Source organism: Poecilia latipinna, unplaced genomic scaffold (genome assembly GCF_001443285.1).
Source record: "Poecilia latipinna isolate Pla-1442-1.1 unplaced genomic scaffold, P_latipinna-1.0 Scaffold666, whole genome shotgun sequence".
In the NCBI taxonomy this organism is placed as follows: Eukaryota; Metazoa; Chordata; class Actinopteri; order Cyprinodontiformes; family Poeciliidae; genus Poecilia; species Poecilia latipinna.
Genome location: NW_015113282.1, coordinates 260,325 through 281,250, shown reverse-complemented (window position 1 = coordinate 281,250; position 20,926 = coordinate 260,325). Strand labels below are relative to the sequence as shown.

The following is a 20,926-nucleotide window of genomic DNA, read 5'->3' as shown; positions in this document are numbered from 1 at the left end:
GATTATAATATAAACAAGAAAAAAATTAATTAGGGTTATGTTGCATTATTTTTGATTGAATCATACTTGAATTTATTTATTGATCTGATTTAAATTCAGGAAAAAATGACTTTCTGTGTAACAAATTGGACCTCTTTGTCTCTTTTTGGGAATTAAATAATAAAATAAACAATCACATAACAGGTTCATGCTATTAACACTACAAAAGATTCCAGATCATGACAAATCTGAGGACTGCACAGATGCAGTTGGTAGCTCAGTTGCCTTGCAGCAGGAAGTTCTTTGGTTTAAATGCTGGTCTACAGTCTTTCTGCATGGAGTTTGTACAGATTATGAACATAACTTTTATTTTCTATCCCAAATTCCAAATTCAAAGTCTGACAACAATAAACAAAAAGAAAAACATTGGAGAAGAGTCATGATGTTGTCATCCCTGGGACGTTGACCTCATGCATCACTGCATAACGCAACTGAAAAAAGAACGTATTGATCGCAGCGTCTCCAGCCGGAATGTGAGCTCATGCAATTGAGATTTATCTGGTGATCTGAGTGGAGAGGAGGAGGAAGTCAGGAAAAAGGTCCTGACTGGAGGTTAAAGAGCAGCTCAGACCATTTCAGACTGTAACATTCTGGACGCATTCATCCATCCAACCTGCTTATGGATCATCAGGGGAGGCTGACCAGAAATATTAAAAGCTTTGTATTTTACCAGCTTTACCTTGTATAAGTCATCAATCCAGACATGCAGCTTTGAATAAAAACACGAATAAATATGATAATCATTTAGTTCTGTGTTACAGTTTACATATCATGTCCATATATTTCATTCACCTCAATATAACAGCAGCGTCTGAGAACCCAGGCGAAGTTTTATGATTTTTTTCCACCTCAAGGTTCCTGTGCTATTTTTGCAGCCTAATGTTATAATGATGGAGCTCCTTTCCTTTGTGTGTATTATCACAGTCATCAGTTCCCTTTAGTCACCCAGCAAACAGCAGCTCTGTTCCGAATCTCAACAACCCCGCACAGGAACTGCACTTGACCTTTCCTTCCCTGCATACGTCTCTTTGTGAAAGCAGCCATAAGCGGCTGACAGGGGAGGGAGACTGCACCAACAGTTTTTAGAAAAAGCAAAAAAAGAAAAAGAAAAATTGTGCAAATTTTGGTATTTTCACTGCACCATAATGGGTCATTACTAAACTGAGGTGAAAATAATTTGCTGAGATTGACCTGTCATGTGCAGATGTGTGTTCATTTTCAATTCAGAAGGGAATAACAGACTTTACAAAACATGGAGAGGGTTTTTTTGTTGTTGTTGCTTTTCATACTTTCTGTGCAGATTTTAAATAAAATGCACACATATTCATGTCATTTGTGAACATTAGGAACAGAAAAAAGTAGAAATTAACATTTGTAGCATTGTGAAACATTGCCTCTTCATCATGTACCTCATGATAGCATTTCCCACCACTTCTCTAAATTTGGACACCCTGCTGAGTCTCAGGCAGCCCACTGCAGCCCTTCCCTCCTCCTCTTCCTCCCTCGCCTTCAGTCGAGTAACCCACTTGACAAACATAAACCTTCACGTGAATTTACCAGCAACAGACGCAGAGCATTCCCATTTAAAAGTGAACAGGAAGAACAGGATATGCGGTTGCCATGGAATTCTCTCAAAAGCTTTTGGCAAACTGGCACATCCCACTTCTGATGTCAGCACTCAGAGAAGGAAGCATGGAGAGAGGGAGGGTGAGGAAGGAAGGGAAGAGGGTGAGGAAGGAGTTCAGAGAAAAGAGCGAGAGACGAGGGAGAAGTGGAAGGTGTGAGAGAGCGAGCGAGGGAGGGAACAAGGGAGGCAGCCTGTTGCTCCTGATCATCAAACAGCCTCTTCGTACTCCACAAGCTCCAGCGCCTGTGTTGAGATGGAGCAGAGTTGAAGCAAGAAGGAAACACAATTCTTCATCTTCATGTTTCCTGAGCAAGGATACAAGAGCAAAGTAAGTATCTTTTCATTAAAAGATAAAGAAAATGTGATTTTTAAACTTTATTTTTCATGAGGGAAAGGATGCCGTTTCTTTTAAGCAAGTTTGTCCTTGGAGGAGTTTTGTCACAACTTAAAAATCACACTGCAGTTTGAATATTTCCACAGCTATCTGGATGAAGGAAAAGAGAGCACTTGTTACCTGAGAGCTCTAGAGAAGATGTGCAGAAATTTTCCCCATCTTTTGACACCAACTGGAGTGGTGCTGCAGGAGAAACACGGAGCAGAGCAAACGTTTCCTGCGAAGTGAGCTTCTGATTCAGAAAAGGCATTATTTGTCTTTCACAGATTACAGTGATTTGCATGCTGGATGCTCTGCATCTACACCATGGTAACAAGGCTGCGGCCACATTGCAGAATGTTATGGTCTGTAAACATTTGCTGATATCTGAGAGACAGAGTCCGGCTTAGACACTAGATGCTCTGCATCGTTGTCTGGATGGCCACTTGATATCACATTCACTCCTCAAAATCAAATTATTTTTTTAATGAGAATTGATGAGGGAGAAACTTTCACAGCACTGAGTCCTCAAACAGCAAAACCTGGCTGATGTTTCGAGTCCGTCCATCATTTCCAAGCACAGACCATGCTCTCACTTTTAAGATGATGGCAGATTATGGCATGTAATACGATTATATGTCCGCAGCTCTGATGCATGGCCCGAGTCTTTGGGGTCAGTGATATATGATATGTAATACATCAAAGGCTCTCCCTCCTTCAGGTAATTGTGACCATAATGAGATGAACTAATGACTTTATTCTTGTTCTAATAGAGTCTGTCTGATTCTCTTCCACAAAGAGGAAACCATAAAGTAATTAAAATATGCTGTTCTCAGGTACATTTTAGTGTAATCTTCAGCTTCCTCTGCAGTCATTGGCATACCTGGTTAAAAAGTGTAAAAAAAAATTAAAAAAAACCTGAACAATTTATACAATTTTATTCCAGAAACATAATCTCCTAACATTTCTTTAAAAACATGTTTTCACTTAATCTGTTTATTTTTAGCAAAATGCTGCACTCATTAATTCCTCAAAAATACATGAAACTGAAGCATTTTTTATTTTTGCTATTCTTTTTTAAGTTAATCAGAATGTCTTAAGAACTAGTTTAGAACATGGCTTTTAAATCAGGTGTTGGTTTTAAAAAGCCAGGAAAATAACTACAAGCTAATTGGTTGGTCTCAAGTCTCATGACAACCAGCAGACGCCATCTACCTGCCAACATGTTGTCTTTTTTGTCCAACAATCAGTTAAATGAAACAAAAATTGAGCTTCTTTGCATCAAACACTTCAGGTTGATATGGAAAAAAAAAGAAAAACCAATTAGAAAAGCACTTCATAACCACCAAGTTGGAGGATTTGTGATGCTGTGGGTCTGTTCCTCTTATTGTAATCACATAATGTCTATGTTTGGATTATCTGTAGCCTGTAGAGGAACGGTCAAAGATCCCTCTCTCTGGATGCACCAATTAGTTAAATGTTGTAGAAAAGACGAAAGGCTGTAATGTCGACTAAATGTGGTTCTACATCAGCAAGATTGCTAAAAACTTTGCTCTTTGTATTTTTGTTAAAAGCAGTTTTCCAGTTAGATACATGCATTCAACATTTTTCAATCTGAGATTGTGTTACTGAGATAAAAGGTTAATTTAAAAAAATAACATAATGTGTTGATATGTGTGGGGGGTGAGGTTCAATGTGAGTTAAAAAGCATGAATGAACGCAAATCTAATAGACTTTAACTCTAGCTTCATTTATTTACAGAACGTGGTGAATTAATATTAATATTTGTGTGAAAATGTTGAGACATGCAAAATATTTTGTCAGTTTTTATTTTAACGCTGAGCATTAAACCAGGATGGGATGAGTCTCTTACTCCACTTCTTGATCTTCTTCAATTTGACTTCACATCCATCACTTCTGCTCAAAGGAAAGCCCTGTGGCTGTTTGTCAGCTCCATTCATTCCATCTCATCAACCAGAGCACTTCTTCACTCTCTGTGTTTCAGTGTTAAAAGTTCAATTTTTTTTTATTTTTTCAAACCAATCTGGAATAAACCATTGCCCTGGTCAATGCAGCCCACAGAGACCGAGTGAAGATCCTTTAAAACCTGGCAGACAGGGGAGGGTTTCCGCTGCAGGAGGATGCACCCATGCCGATCCTCCGAGACATTTATCAGCGCCTCCTCGACAAAAAGACTTGTTTACATTGCCCTGAGGCAGTTAGGTGGTCGCATGACTGCTGCCCTCACAGGAAGAAAAGGCATCAAAAAGATGAAAAATGATGCACACAGTCAATACAGGGAACCTAATGTTATGCAATCTTTATATAATCAAGTTAGATGAGCACTCACAAACAGCGAGAGTGTGCAATCATCCACTCAGGAAAGAAAAATGCCTGGGATGGAAAAAAAAATGTAATGTGATTATCGACTAAATCTGAAGTATTGATGTAAAGTTAGGATGTTGCTGCAATATTTTTCAGACAGGGGATAATATGGAGCAGCAGTGCTGAAATGTTTGGATTTGTTGGACCAAGGACAGACAGAACTGGCAGACAAACTGCAGACACAAAGTGATGGAGGTGCAATATTTCTGCTGGCTCTTTTCTCTGAACAGTTTCATCCAATTAAAAAGTTTTTTTTGTCTTGTTTTTGAATAGCAGATCTTTTTTTTTTACTTCCTTTCCTGATAAAACGAGTTTAAGCCTTTAGCTCTCTGTTGTTATATCAATTTCAATGACTGAAAGTGAGAAATATCCAGAAGATTGCCAGAATTTGGCAGAAGAGGAATAATGTTACATTTCAAATGCTGAAAGCGACATTAATGCACAAAATGTCCATCCAAGACAAAGATAGTGATGGAAAATGCTCTAGTTTAAAATTGAGTTTATCATGTCAGGATTTATATGCAGAGGAAGTCAGGAGATTTTTCTAAGTATTGTAGCTTGGAGACTTAACAAACCGGCAACCTGGTGGGATTTCAAAGTTTTATGGAGATCCGGCTTGGAATTTATCTCAGAGAGAAATGTCCAATTGAGACAAAAACTTTCATTTGAAACTGAAAAATTATGAGTGTCTTTTTTTCTAAGTTCTGATTCTGATTGTGCAAACTTTATTTTTCTTCATGTAATCAGATTTTTTTAATTGAGTCTCTAAATGTGCTACAACATTGTAGCAATCAAGATATTATTCCTAATACAGACTGGTGTCTCACCAGTCTTCTCATACCATGAAAAAGACATTTCAAGCTAATGCAGTACAGAAGAGGAACGGAAGTGGAGAGAAATTACTTAGTGTTGAAGAGAAAATAAGGTCTCTATTACTAATAGTTATCAAAAGAAAACATTTGATAGATGATTTATGCTCACAAACAACATTGCGGTTACCTTCTTGGTCCATCAGTTGATGTTGCTTGAGCTTTGGTTGTAGTGTTGCCATGAGGTTTATTGTGTTCTTGTCCCACAAGTTTCAAGTTGTTCCTTCACTTTAATCCAAGGTTTCAGTTGTTTTATAGTCCTGGATTAAAAGTGTTTCCAGCAGAAATATCATTTTTGGAAATTAGGAGAAATTATTCTTCATTTTTTCCTCGGCGCTTCGACATGTTTCCATTACTGATGATAGCTGCAGTAAATCATTTAATCTATTTTTATGTGTATCAACAATGTGACTGTGTGCGTCCATTGGAGATTTTTGTTGCTGTTTCTTAAGATAACAATGTATGACATGATTAATGTAAAAGATTTCCAGAAAGTGAGCAAGTAACATGTCGTCATCCAGGCTTTTCTGTTTTAGTGGGCATGACACAAAAGGCCCCTTTTCTTTTGCAAGCTAGATTACTAATTTGTATTTTTCAAGATTTTTATGCTTTCATATCTAAAATATGAGGATATTTGTCTTTTAAGATCCTTCATGGTGCTGAAATTAATTGTATAATAGGAAGAAAGACAGGAAAAAACAGCCATTAGTGCTAACATAGCTCATGACTGGAAAACATTATCTCCTAAGAAGCAAAGAGCAACCCACAGCAGTGGACCACAGACTTGTGGAGAAGATTATAACCCCAAAGCTCGCCCTCCTTCCAGGGTTTTCTGTTTGCATTAATACCACCCACTTCCTACTGTTTACAACTATTCCTACAGGAATTACTGTAGAAAAAGGTCTCTGGTTCAGATCTGCCTCTGGCGTGCCTGACTGTTTCAGTGTTTAACCAGATTTTAGTCGGAGACAAAGAAGAGTGAGACGGCCAGGTCTTGGCAGCTTTTACGGTCCATTAGAGAACAGTGAGCTGTTAAAGGAACAGGGAAAGAATTGGTTGTTGTAAAATTGGGCATTGTGCAAACTAAATGGTCTTCTAGAACATGATAGATCTCAATTATCAGGTGATATCTGTCATTCTGAAGAACACCTCACAGTACCTTGTGGTTTCAAGCAAAATGGAAGAAAATAAGACAATCCTTTTCAGTCTGAACAGCTCGGGCTGTGTGAGTTTTGTGTGTCCAGAAACACTGACAAAAAGTCTGTTACTCATGAATTTACCATGTGTCTGTAATTCACAGAATGAGTCAAGCTGAATTGCAAATCCCTGATTCAGAGACAGATTGATCAAATCTGTTTTGCATAACGCTTCCTTCAATACTGTAGAACTACAAATAGTCGCAACTAATACAGCAGTACGGGTCTCTCAGGAGAACATGTTGCCATTCAACATATGCTATTTCTATAAACACACGTCTGATACAATCTCAACTGTTTCTTAGCTTCTAGATTCACAGTTTTTCTTTTAATTTAACAGGGACTGTTAACATGATCTCCCCCCTCAGCTGATATGGATGCTCTTCAAATTCTCCTGTGGATGGAATTGTGGGAAACGCAGTTCAGTCAGGAAGCAGAGACTCACAGGCCGGTGACTCACCAGGCAATCTGGAGAACATGCCCTGTGGCTTAGCTGCGATAACGCTGGCACCAAAAGAGGCCAGACCTCAGCCGATCTGGTGAGGAGAACAGCCTTCATCTCTCTTTCAGAGAGAGAGAGAGAAAGAGAGACTCCGTCACCCCCTCCTGAGGATGCATCAGAGCCGCGGCGGAGCAGAGAAAAGAGTTTAGAAATCGTTTCTGCGTCTGTGAAGAGACAAAAGCACAATCACTTTAAAGACAAAGTGAGAGATGAAGCAGGCCTCGGGGGGGTTAAGTGTGATTTAATCCGATTGGGGGGAGGCTGAAATAGACTCCATCACATCCACACTATAGAGGTGGGTTGTAGGTGTATGAATGACCTCTGCCACACAAAAGCAGGGACTGTGAAAAGTGTGAAAAATGAAAGAATTTACATAGTTTTATTTCTGGAGTTTATGTTTTTTTCCCCCAACTACAAACACTGGCTGATTTCATAATCAGGCAATGTTTCATACTGTTTTCTTTGGATTACATAATCCAAAGAAACTTTGAAACTTTATTACAAAATGTTAATATTTGTGGCTTTAATGTTAGAAATGATGAAAAAGTTGTGTTGGTATTTGTTCCCATCAAGTTTTTCCACATCAAACAATTTATAGATAAACAGATGGTAGTTTTATGTCTTTTTTCTTCAGATTCACATTTAGCAGCAAGAATTAGAATGAAAATTCTTAGAATAAAAATTGAAATGAAGCAGAGAAGAGCTCAGTGAACAACATCTGGCTTCATGGGTGGAAGCTCCTGCTGGCTGTAATCAGTACGGCAAACAAAAGCTGACAGCGCAGGTGCTTAATAACCATTCGGTCGACACCCACTTCCCCATTTTAGAAGCCAAGACCTTCCTCCTAAACCCAAGCTGGCATTGCAGCATTGACAGTTTAATCTCTGACAGGCTAACCTGCCTCCCCCTAAATTACTGTAATTGATTCAATTAGTGTGTACATTGGCCAGGAGTTCCTTCTTAAAACGATGATGCACAGTAAAAAAAATGCTGCCTTTTCTTCCTTCTTCCTCTTGTATTTTCTCTTACCTCTAAAGAAGAAAAAGCGTTAAAATATTGAATTACTTTTTCTCAGCTCAACTCAGGGGGTATGGAAAATATAATCTCCTTGTAACATACAGAAAATAATTACATCAGTGAATTATCTAGCACTCAGAGGAACATCATTATTTATAATTCCCAGGCTGCAGTGGGTAACAGATGTTTATGCACACTGCAGGGGGATGAAACCGTTATCTCTCTATGCCTACTGTATCTATCAGTGACAGTGTTTAATGATTCATAAATGTCATATTTCCTGCTTCAGACGGTGAGAAAGACTTGAAGGGATGTTTTCAGTGCCACTTGTTAGCCTGTTTGGAGAATCTGCCGACATCCAGAGAGCGCAGCAGAAAGTATTTTAAGATCTTGATCATGTTATATCCTGCAATGACTTGAAGGAAAACTCTAATTTTTTTTAAATAAGCTGCTCATAACTATTGAATAATCTTTGTCACAGTAGGCCTGAATTGCTGTTAAATGTACAAATATTTTCAGACTAACGGCACACTTCCAGATTTCCTTTATTAAATATATTTTTTGTTTTATTAGTTTTCACCATAACTGGAAAGAAATGATAGCTTGTCATGTTGTTTTTTCTAATATGTGAAGTTTTTATGTGGTGCCTAAATTAGGAGCACAGTTTCTCAAACTCATTCCCAACTCAACCTATTTGCACTTCATCAAATCACAGTCCGTGCATTTACATGCACAATATTATTTTTTCTGATTGCATCCAAAAACAGAAGCAATTTGAATAATTTTGCTGCTTGCAAAAGGTCAGGAATCTTAATATTTCTGTGCAGTTTAACTTCTTACCCTCGACTTCCAGTCTTCAGTAAAAATAATAACTCCTGCATGTAAATCTGCCATTAACACAACAAAACTGTGTCAGTTTGCTATGGCAAATAAGGAAACACCATTAAAAAAATAAACAGAATACTGATTATTATTATAGTTTGAGCAAGGAAAAAAACTTAACATCCTGGTTATACACCATGGCTGTGTTTGGTCTAAGTGCATTTATCCCCCATTCAGCAGCTTAATCAAACTTTAAATAAATTAACAAAGTTCATAAAATTATGACCTCTTATTATATCATACTAACAATGATCAATCTATCTATAAAATAGAAAATATTTTATAGATAGATAAAATATTTAAAACGTTGACCACCAACGTTTTTACCATGTTGGTGGTCAAAACTGGTTTGAAATAAACAAAGTTTTTTATTATTATTTATGAAAAGACTAAAAGTGTAGTAGTTTAAAAGCATTGTTATATACTTCTTGTATACATATATTAGTGAACTGCTCTGGTGTGTTCTGGTAAAGAGGAAGCTGAGCTGAAATGGGAAGCTCTCGACTTACCAGATCATCTTCATTCTGAAGCTGAAATTTGCTTTTTTCATGGCTTGTTTGGGTCAAATTGAGGAAGTTGTGATCTCAGGTGTTTGACATCCTGATTGCCTCCCTTTGTAAGTTTACCAGTTGCATCCAAATGTGAGGAGAAACCAGGAAAAACCAAAACGCATTGGAGGGAAATCCAGTTGAATTTCCAAAGAATATTTTTAGTGTCACTGGGGAGACATGGGTCTGAGTTTCTTGGTTACCCCAGCAACCTGATCTGATCTGGCTGCACTATGTTAACTATCTGAGCTTTGACTTGGCCTTGGTCAGAAAGTTTCTAGCTTTCTTTTTCTCATTGAGGCTTGGCCTTTGTGCTGGCCTGTTGATGCAGTCATTCATCATCCATTTGACTGAAAAAGCAAACAGTCTGTTGGTTTCCTGCAATAAAAACAAAATCTGTATCAGGTGATATGGCCTCAAATATTTACTGGTATAATTTTCAATAAACATAGAATATGAGCAAGTTTGTCAGATTAAGACTTTTCCAAAAATCAGTTTTTTTCATATTTGTTAAAACTGTTACCATGTCTTAACAGTATGAGACATAATCTGTAAAAAGATTGATCAATTCCACCTACTATTGCTGTCTTAAGAAATATAGCTCCTCGTTAAAAAGAACCAATCAGAGCCAGGAGGAGAGTCTTAGCACTGCCAACCAACTTGTGTACATGCTGCTTGATGTGCTAGTGGCAGGGAAACAGCTTATAGTTACAGGAAGCTACAGGAAGGGTACATAAGCTTCATTGACAGCAATAAGACCCTCCTCCTGGCTATGATTGGTTGTTTCTAAAAAGCACTGGAAGTACTGGGAGAAGAGCTTTATTTATTCACAGATTATCTGTCTCATGCTGTACTTCCACAACATAGTAACAGAAAAACATATTTTTTCTAAAGGACACATACCTCAACTATAATTATCCATTGATATTTAAAGTATTCATCATCAATAAATGAGGAATCTGAGCATATCCCACAATAGGTGAACTTTCAGAAGAATTGTCAGAGTAACCAGTTTTATTCTCTCTTTCAGTCTGTGAGGGTGAGATCGCGCTGATGGGAGGTTGAGCACAGGGATGTGACAGTAAAGATGACCCTGTTGGCGGGTGATGGTTCTGACTACGACTACAGTGCCCTAAGCTGTGCCTCTGATACTTCCCTCAATCAACCTCCCCAACAAGAAGCAGAGGCTCGGAAGGGAGCCTTCTACAAAAGGGCCCAGCTCGCCCTGGAGCGCACCACCATCCCTGACAACACCGCTTTGTCCGGCGCCCGGAAGATCCACGCCATCATTAATGTGGGTGGCCTGCGCTACCAGATGCCTTGGACCACTTTAGAGGATTTCCCTCTGTCCCGCCTGGGCCAGCTGCACCTCTGCAGCAGCTTTGATGAGATTATGCGCATCTGTGATGACTACGACGTGGCACACAATGAGTTCTTCTTTGACCGCAGCCCCTGTGCCTTCAGGACCATCCTGACGTTCTTGAGGGCCGGTAAGCTGCGCTCCCTCAGGGAGATGTGCGCTCTCTCGTTCAGAGAGGAGCTCCTCTACTGGGGCGTCCCGGAGGAGAGCCTGGAGTGGTGCTGTCGCCGGCGCATGCTGCAGCGTGTGGAGGAGTTTGAAGCCATGGAGAAAGCAGAAGAAGAGGATGAACTTTTGGAGGACCTGTTGGATTCGGAGAATGGGCACAGGGAGCGCACGGCTGAGTCCAGAATCAACTGGTGCATGAACAAACTGAGAGACATGGTGGAGAGGCCTCACTCCGGCCTGCCAGGGAAGATCTTTGCTTGCTTGTCAGTGTTGTTTGTTACCATCACAGCCATCAACCTCTCCATCAGCACCATGCCGGCTATGAGAGAAGAGGAGGAGGCGGTGAGTAAAAGAGCATTTAACATATAAAATCATTTTTATTTAAATACAGCAAAGACGCAGGAACAAAACAACATATAGCCTACTTTATGGGCATCAATGTCTTTTTGTTTCTGGGCTTTTATTAATGCATCTGAAAAAATCTGGTTACAGAATAAACGTAATTTGCAGAGTAAACATAAATGGAACTGCTGTGGAAACAGTCTTAACCCACTTCAAAATAAAAGGATGATCATAAACAATTTTCCACAGTCAATAATCCAAACGTCAACACAGATGTCAAATTTACTTTAACTGAAAGTTTACAAAACAGCACTATAGAATTTATCCAGAAAATATATATATTTAGGGGAAGCTAAACATTTTTAACGAGCAAAATGACAAATTAGCTTAACTATTAGGATTAGTGGAAGTCTGTCCACCACTGCAAACAGGTTTTACTACAATCATTAATAATGGTATTCCAGCAGTTTTCCTGGATTATTCCTGATCAGTATTGGCAATTTTTGATTTTTTGGGAGTCATAATGGAAAATCTAATTTGAACTCTGCCAATTCTGATAGTAAGAGTGGTCTGGTATCCAGCCAGAGTTATTAAAAAGTTCTCAATAAGCATTCATGTTAAAGAATATTTGGATAAAACAACAAAAAATGTTAACAGTAAGGAATGTGAAAAATAAAGAAATTCTTAACTGAAACTTTTTATCTGACCTGTCCAAATACAACTTCTGTTTCCAAGCTACCTTTTCATTCCCTCTCAAAGAAAAAAAAAAAAAAACAAGCAATGAAATTTTTCTGGTGGTTTACCTGTTATTCCTGCAAACATAAAGCAAGTTGCAGGAATAACATCATTGCTTTTCACATGTCAACATTCTCCCCACCTTCGTCTCCTGAGAAAACTTCATAAGCTCCTCTTCCTCAGCCTTAACTTATTAGAGAATAAAAAGATGTTCCAGGAAAGAACGTGATCCCAGAGACAGCAAGTGTTGCTCTAGTGTGTTTTTCTGCATTAATGCTACTACCATAGAAGTGTAAATAAACTTTGCTGGAGGCATTGTCAGTCCCAGATGTTTCTGGCTTCTTGGTTAAGCCAGGAATCTCTGGAAACATTTGCGATTTTAACTCTGCTTTATAGAGACTCACAATGTTTCCCAAGACTTAGTCTGGATGGTTCTGTTGGGTTTTTGATGCAGTAGATTACTGATCAGTAGACCAAACCAGAGATCTCAGTGGATTGCTCCGAAACCCTTTTCTGAAATTTATGATTCCTCAAAGGTTTAGTGAGGTTCTGCACAAATGTTAAACGTTTTTATTTAAAGAATATTTTTTAAACAGTTTGATGATTTAAAAAAAAAAAACATTCTCAGGAAGTTATCCAGAATTTTTACCCCCTGCTCTTCAAAATTTTTACCTTTCCGAAATCCTGTTTTGTACTAAATTATTGAAAAATCAATTGCAGGTCTAAAGTGAAATTTTCCTTAACTTTTTTTTTAATGTGCATATAAAAATAGTATTAAATCAGCATTAAGTTTCAAAAATAAAAGAAGTTTTAAAATGGAGCTCCACAGACAAGTTTTTTCTTTAGTATTTTTAATTCTGTCTCTATTTATTTTATTTAATAACTATTGCAAATATGTTGCTTTATGGGATCATCAATAGATTCAACCTAATCACAACTAGTTATGTCATGTTTCAATGCTGTCAAATTAAAAAAAGAAATATAAAAGAGAGACCACTGGAAGAGCAGCGGCACAGAATTGATGTTTTCCAGATTAGAAAAATATTCATAGACATCACAGGCTGTATTATTATTGCGTTTTACTTCAGTCACAGCTTTAATTAAAAACCTTAGCCTTCACTTTCACATAAAAGGAAAGTGGATTTTTAGCTATTCACACAGAAAACGACAGAAGTTTTATAAATAAATCCTAAATCTGAGCTTTTACCACAAAATCTCAGTGACTGCAGATTATATTTCCAACTGCTAACAGGAAGATTTAAAAATTATGCAAAACAAGTTTCTTTAGATGCAAAAATGTGAACTTTTCAGTGTTAAACTGAAATATAATGATGTTAAAATCTTCTCTATTACACATTTCTAAACCAAGCCCAATCCCTGCTGATGAAAATGAATAAAAAGAGTTCTTGGGATGTAACTGAGTTCAAAAATTTAGTTTGAGCCAACAGGCCTCCCTTGTACTCACGCCTCATTTTTCTTAATATGTCTCTGCGAGAATGCTTAATTAAAAGTGGCAACAATCTGATTGTAACAGACTGCTTCTGGTTCCTGTCTGCCAGAGAAAGTTTTCAGCTTCTGCTGCAAGTTTACTCAACATTTCCTGCAATTCTGCAGTATTTCCATTATAATATCATAATATAAGCATTCCAAGTCTGTGATATGTTTACAACTTTAACCTTTCTGTTCCCTTCAAATGTTTCAACACAGTTTTAACTCAGCATGACATGGACAAACCCCTGTATTGTGTTTACCTACTTAATTTGGAAGTTTAGGCAAATTATGAAGTATTTTGTGTCTAAAACGCAGTTATAAAAAATCCAGCTATTTAAGAAATACGATCTCTCTTAGTCCTTGATTAGGGTCCCAGTGGAAGCAAGGGGTATTTCAAGGACTGGACTTATTTCTGTAAATGTTTCTCTTGGCAAAACAGTTGAAATGACTGTTGATGTCACTTCCCACACTTTATTGGGTCATTCTCAAGATTTCTTTAAGTGAAGTCTTAGGCTATGTTCAGACTGCAGCCTGAAGCGACCCAAAACCAATTTGGTGGGGTTTGGGGTTTCTTGCGTGGTCGACACACTTACTACTTGTACGTGATCTCCTGTGTGAACTGCAAACGACCTGGAAGTGTCCCGCATAGCAGTAGAGGGCGCAATAACATAACCCATAGATGTTTTTTGCCGACCGCCATTAAAAGAAGAAGTGTGTAGTGTTTGCGGAAGTAAATGTGGATGCTAATGGTGAAGCTTATCTTACAATTTGTAAGTTATTGTCCGACCCGTGCCAGCACACTAACAGCTTAATCTTCATTATCGTCCGCACTGCTTGTTGTTTTTCTTCCTGGTCGCGGATGTCAGGGCGCAGAATAGTGACGTTTATCGAGTATCAATCAGGTATCAATGACGTTCAGGTCTGATGAATGCGACCTGGCAGTACAGACTCAGGTCACATCTGAAAAGATCAGGTACGTAAGTTTCCTGGGTCGTATTCGAAAAAATCAGATCTGTGTTTTTCAGTCTGTCATGAAAAATCAGATACAGGTCGCTTAAGGGGGGGCAAAAAAATCGGAATTGGGTCACTTCCGGCTGCAGTGAGAACGGAGCCTTATTTGCATTTTTGAAACGATTATGGTGCGTTTAATTTACACTACGAAGTTGGATTTTCTGGTTCCGAGTCAGAGAAGTTGACTAGAACTGGAATGATCCCTGAAGTCAGATTACTAACTCGGAAAGTCAGCAATCTGTTCTGTAGTGCGAACAAGTTTGTATTAAAGAACAGCACAGCAACAGCAATGACTTGTATGTAGAGTCTGTTGTGACACAAATAGGTAAGTTAAGAAGTGGACATACATATTTTAAGGAAAGGCTGTAAATTAATACGAAATATATGAATATAGGGGGAAAAAAACATACAAAACAAAATAAATCACCAAAAAAAAAAAAAAAAGCCATGTGTTGCTTGTGCAGCTGCATCCTGTTCTGGTTAGTTTCATGCTGATGTGGCTCCCTCTAGTGACTGTAACGTGCTGATGGGCACAGGGGGATTTTTTTTTTTTTTTTTTTTTTACAGGGCACATGTTCCAAGATGTGCTACAACATCTTCATAGTGGAGACCATATGTGTGGCCTGGTTCTCCTTGGAGTTCACCCTGCGCTTCATTCAGGACCGCAGCAAGCTGACCTTCTTCAGAAAGCCTCTAAACCTGATCGATGTGGTGGCCATCCTGCCCTACTACATCACGCTGCTGGTGGACGGTTCGTCCAAGGGGGAGAAGCGCCTCGGCTCCGGCAGCAGCTACTTGGACAAAGTGGGCTTGGTGCTACGCGTCCTCAGAGCGCTGCGCATCCTCTACGTGATGCGGCTGGCTCGCCACTCACTGGGCCTGCAGACTCTTGGCCTGACGGCGAGGCGCTGCACACGGGAGTTTGGACTGCTCCTCCTTTTCTTATGCGTGGCGATTGCTTTGTATTCACCCCTTCTGTACCTGATTGAGAATGAAATGGCCAACACACAGGAGTTCACAAGCATCCCCGCAACCTATTGGTGGGCTGTGATCACTATGACAACCGTTGGTTATGGGGACATGGTGCCAAGGAGCATCCCGGGTCAGGTGGTAGCTCTCAGCAGCATTCTGAGTGGCATCCTCCTGATGGCGTTCCCCGTCACCTCCATCTTTCATACCTTCTCCAGATCATATGTGGAGCTGAAGCAGGAGCAGCAGAGGATCCTGCAGAGGAGGACACACTTCCTGCTGCGTAGCCGCATGGCCGGCCTGGGCAGCAATGTCTCCTTAGAAAGTGACATCCTGTTTCCCATAGGGCCACCTGAAGCCAGAGAAATGAACAACTGAGACTGCAGTAGATGAGGACAACATGTGGCTGTCCAATTACAGGCAGAGTGGAAAGAAGATCAATGTCACCCATTGGACTTTTTTGCTTTTATCACATTGCAACAACAAACTTAAAACTGCAGTATTTAACTTATAAAGAACATGTTTTGTTTTTTGGGGGGTTTCTTTACATATTTTTTAAAACTGCCATCATGTCGTGACAGGGTAATATGCAAAAGATAATCTGTGAAAAGATTGATCTTATCCATCTCCATGAGCTAGTACTGGCATCTAAACAAATGTGCTTCTCCCAACCAAAAACAACCAATCAGAGCCAGGAGGAGGGTCTTAGCACTGTCAATCAAACTCATGTACTCGCTTCCCCCTGAGAAACAAACAACTTACCATTTAGCTGTGGCCATGACTGAGCATTTAAAACAGTCTATGCTAGCTGCAATAGGGAAGGGAACGGGAGGGAGGATGAGCATCACCGCACCAGATTGTGATTGGCAGCGCTAAGTCCCACCTCCTGGCTCTGATTGGTTGTTTCTAGTTAGCACTGGGAGCACTGGACAAAGGCAAAGAAGCTTGATTTTCTTTCACATATTATCTGAGACAACATAATGACAGTTTCAATAAATATGTAAGAAACAGAAAAGAGAAAGTTACATATTCCTGCATGAAGTGTATGAAAAATTGGATTTTCAGTGGTAGACCAACAAAATGTAGTGCATTGTTCTGATATGGAAGAAAAATATACATATTTTATTTTGCTTCTCTACCTAAAAACATGTGAAGTTGTGGCATCAATTTGTATTTAGCCTTTTTTTGTTCTGATACCCCTAAATAAACTCCAATGCAAACAAATACTTTCAGTTTAAATAACCCCACTTCACAACAAATGATTGATACTCCAGAAATGTATACATATATTGTAATTTAACCATTTTTAACATCAAAAATTAACCATGTGAGTTGGTTAAGGGACAAATTATAAACAAAAATGCAAAATTATTTAACAGAGGTAAAAGTTGAGACATGCTAGCCTATAACTTCACACCCTTTGATAGAAACAGCCGAGTCATTCACAGCATCTCAATGAGACCAGGATCTGGGTTTATGTTTGGCCCAGGAAATTTGTACAAGCATTCATTTTTATAACACTGCCTGTTTTATGAGACTTATTTAAATCTTAACCTGAAGGTAATGCAGTCTTCTTTCTAACACTCTTCAGTTTCACTTCTGCAGTCGGGAGGAGTCCAAACTAAATGTCTGAAACACAACAAACCTCCTTCAAAATGCTGAGTTATGATTTTCCAATCATGTGCGCATGATGTGAGATTTTTTCCAGTCTAAGTAACTAAATGTGGTAGTGAATATTCAAATGTCCAGATATGTCAGAAAAGCAGGCAGTCAAACCAGTCATAATTTTTCTTTTTACAACTGTACAATTCATACTTAAATCAATTACTTACAATAATTACTGAGACAGACTGAAATTTAAATACAAATATTCCAAATCGATCCTAGTTATAAAAGCAATGCAATTTCAGTTTGTAACAACAGTTGGTAAAAAGTTAGACTCTAACATTCTGTAATTTAATCTCAGCATAAATGCATCTATTCTGCCACAGACATTTTGGGATGTCAGAGTAAAAGGCCTTCAATTCAAAAGAATGTCACAATTATCAGGTCTTTACTTGCAAAAGGTGTTGAAAATGTTTTATTGTTTGTGTTCCACTTCACAATTACATGCTACTTTGTGTTGGTCTATCGTGCAAAATTTTAATGAAATACACTGAAGTTTGTAGCTGTAAATTTAGAAAGGCGCTGTTGGTGGATTATGTGGAGACAAAACAAAAAACAAAAGCAACTAATGGTTTTCCTTCAGGAAAATCAGGTTCCTGTGTAGCATGAAAGCACCTGGCAAAAAGGAAAAACATCAAAGCATCTATGACGCATTTCAGTTTAACAGCTGAAGGCTTTGCAAAGCATTGAAAATAAGTCGAAGCCATTGTATTCAATTAAAAATGTAGGTACAAAGACTTTGCTCAAGATCAAGCTGAATAACAAACAATTAGCTGCATGTGTCTAATTATGCAACTAATTCTGCTGTTAGTCACATTATAGGGAGCTTTTGCATCTAGTTTACTAAAAGCAATAGGAGTTTTTGAATGAATGGTCCATCCATCTCTCCCCACACACACAACCAAACACACACCAACTCTCCTGATGAGTATTCTGCTGATTAGATTAGATATATTTTTGAGAAAACTAAGAATCAATTTTTTTAAAAAAGAAAAAGAAAACAGAAATTTCAAAATTCATTACCTCTTTTTTGTTTGTTTTGCTTCATGACACCCTACAGGTCATGTCGAATATTAAGGTTAGAAAAATTTTAGAAATATATATATTTGCATTTTGCATTGCAGAATGTTAACTAAGTTGTAAATAAAAAGACACAAGAGCAAAGGACAGAAAATATAGAAGGCCATGTCATGTCATTTACACACAAACAGGCTGTTTCTCAGCTGATTAAAAGTTTAAGAATATAGATATATAATCCTCTAAAAATAAAAACAACAATAACAAATTATGAGATGTCATAAAAGTAGTAGTTCAGAGTAGTTCTGTTGAGAAAGTTTCGCCTTGTGGTGTGGACGGCTTCTCAAAGGTTTCACTTTTTACAAAATCTGAATCTGCAGCTTGTTTTCATCTGGGGGTGTCCAAAGTGTGGCCTGAGGGCCATTTGTGGCCCTTGGATTGATTTTCTTTTACCCCTCAACTCCAGTTAAAAAAAGCTATAATTTTGTTTATTAAACTTTTATTTATAAAATTACTATTTTATAAATAAAAATTGTTTTCTTGAAATGGAAAATATGAAGTCTGCAAAGCATTAATCATTTTACAACCAAACTTTTAAAAAAAGCAGAACCATATTTATCCAGAGATTTTACTGAAAAACCGAGTTTCCTGCATCCGGTTTAACTTTTGTGTAATTTATTAAACTCAGCTTAACATAGTGAGTGTTTTGAAAGAAGATCCAAATTTTGCTTTTATAGCTAAAAGCAAATTTGCTCAAATGAGCCCAAAAGAAATTGAAAATGGATTTTTCAATTTTGGAAAATTTTAAATTTTTCCAAATTTTGCAAATGTTTTGTTTGCAAAAAGGACTTTGCAATCAAGCAAAATCCTTTTTAAGTTTTGTATCTACAAACAGAAAAAAAAGCTATTTGCTTTATTTTAGTCTTTTTCTTCTTTCTTTCTTGACTTTTGAAAACTTCTGACTTGATAATTTTGACCCACATGACAAAATTCTTTGGAGGCCTCTGTTTTAGTCAAATCCATTTTTTTCCCTTCCAAGGAATATCACAACTGAATATGTGGTCAGTCCAGGATTGGTTGTGCACAAAAAAAATAATTATGAAGGACACAAAAAGTGGGAAAGGAAAAAAGCTATTTCAAAAAAGCAATGCATTTCAATAAAATTATGCTACAGCAATATGAAGTCCATGTAAAGTGTAAGAGTTCAAGCCAGACTCTTAGTTATCTGTGTTAAAATCTTAAAATACACTCTGGTGTAACATAAAGAGCATTGGTAATGTTTATTTAGGAAACCATTATTTTTTTCCGAATTTAAAATCTAATTGATTTGAGAATCCATGGTGCAGATTGTCTCAGTGTAACTCAGCAGAAGCTGCTGTATGTTTATCATAAATCCTAAAGCCGTAACGGATTTTATGCCCAAGCTCAAACTTAATCCACTGAGTGTTTCCTGAGTGACTGTGAAAACTCTCAAAGTTTTTTATACTCTGCTCCCCAGCACAGTCAGCATCTACATATTAATGATGTTGTGGTAATTATCCTTCGTCCTCTCAGCGATGCTTCATATGCAATTTCTGAAGATGATTGTCTCTAAAATTGCTGCTGTGGCTGTGAATAGCTGTTTATAAATGAGTTCCCCCGTGGACGTGGATTACACTGGGTTTTTGTCTTTTTGTGTATAATGCTGTCTGATTGCTTCTCATTCTGACACAACATTTGCAGATCTGAGCTGGAATCCAAAGTCTGGGTGTCCAGGTTTTGCCTGTGTTTGGATCCGAAACATAAGTAGTCAGGAAAAATGTAATGTTGTCTGTTCAATTTTTAAAACTCATTAAAGAATAAGAAACGACAAGTGATAAGGGAATTTTTGATGGCTGATAGTTCTTCACCTAAGAGATTCATACATGAAAAACATGGAAACATCACATCTAGGGAAACCGGATCATTGCTGCAGGAGTTTATAGAATTATATTTGTTATAAATGTCAAACTTAGAGTTTGACAATAGTTGTGATACAGGATAGGCAAAGTAGAATAAACAGTGGTGAAGTTACAAAGCTTAGTATCAGTTCTAATACACATTTTTCTCAAAATTTACTGAAAACTTAAAAAAAAACTCAAAAAGAAGAAAACAGAACAAAAAATACAATCACTCTCAAATCCTGACACTGTGAAAGTACAGAATATATGATCAAATAGCTTTTATTAATAAATTATCCAGCAGCCACACTTAATTTGAGTGCTGTTCATGAGATTTATTTTTTAAACTAGTAGGTTCTTTCTATAGATTTTAAATTTATTTTAATCATCTTATTCACATTTGAATATTTTATTGAAGTGTTATCCTTGTGAATCATGTTCGGCTCGCTATATGTTTGCTGTTCTGTATTTATTGGGGAAATCCAGTGCATTTTTTTATTTTATGGCGTAAAATAAAGAATACCTCATACAGGCAGTGCAACTACACATTATTCAGGTGGATGCGAAAACATAAATAAATATTCCATTCAGATGATGTGTTCTCCCGTTTGAACAGTAGAGGGCAGCCTTGTTCTAAATAATTCCTTTTAAACAAAGCAAAGATAAGAAATTTCGTTTTTCTGTAATTGTGAGACTTTTTAGTCCATACCAGTCTTTATTTTTAGTTTTCCAGTAGATGACACGAAATTGAAGAATGGTTGTAGAATTTCTTTAATAAATAATTAAATGGTAATTGTTGTGTTTAGTCCTG

General features: G+C 37.7%; 1 protein-coding gene across 1 annotated transcript; it reads left to right on the top strand.

Moving 5' to 3' along the window:
* The first annotated feature begins 1,577 nt into the window (after positions 1 to 1,577).
* On the top strand, positions 1,578 to 16,450 carry kcng1 (potassium voltage-gated channel, subfamily G, member 1). Its single transcript, XM_015044282.1, has 3 exons — positions 1,578 to 1,994; positions 10,469 to 11,308; positions 15,113 to 16,450. Exons 2-3 carry the CDS (start codon positions 10,526 to 10,528, stop codon positions 15,890 to 15,892), a joined length of 1,563 nt encoding a protein of 520 aa, XP_014899768.1. The 5' UTR covers positions 1,578 to 1,994; positions 10,469 to 10,525; the 3' UTR covers positions 15,893 to 16,450.
* Positions 16,451 to 20,926: the final 4,476 nt, after the last annotated feature.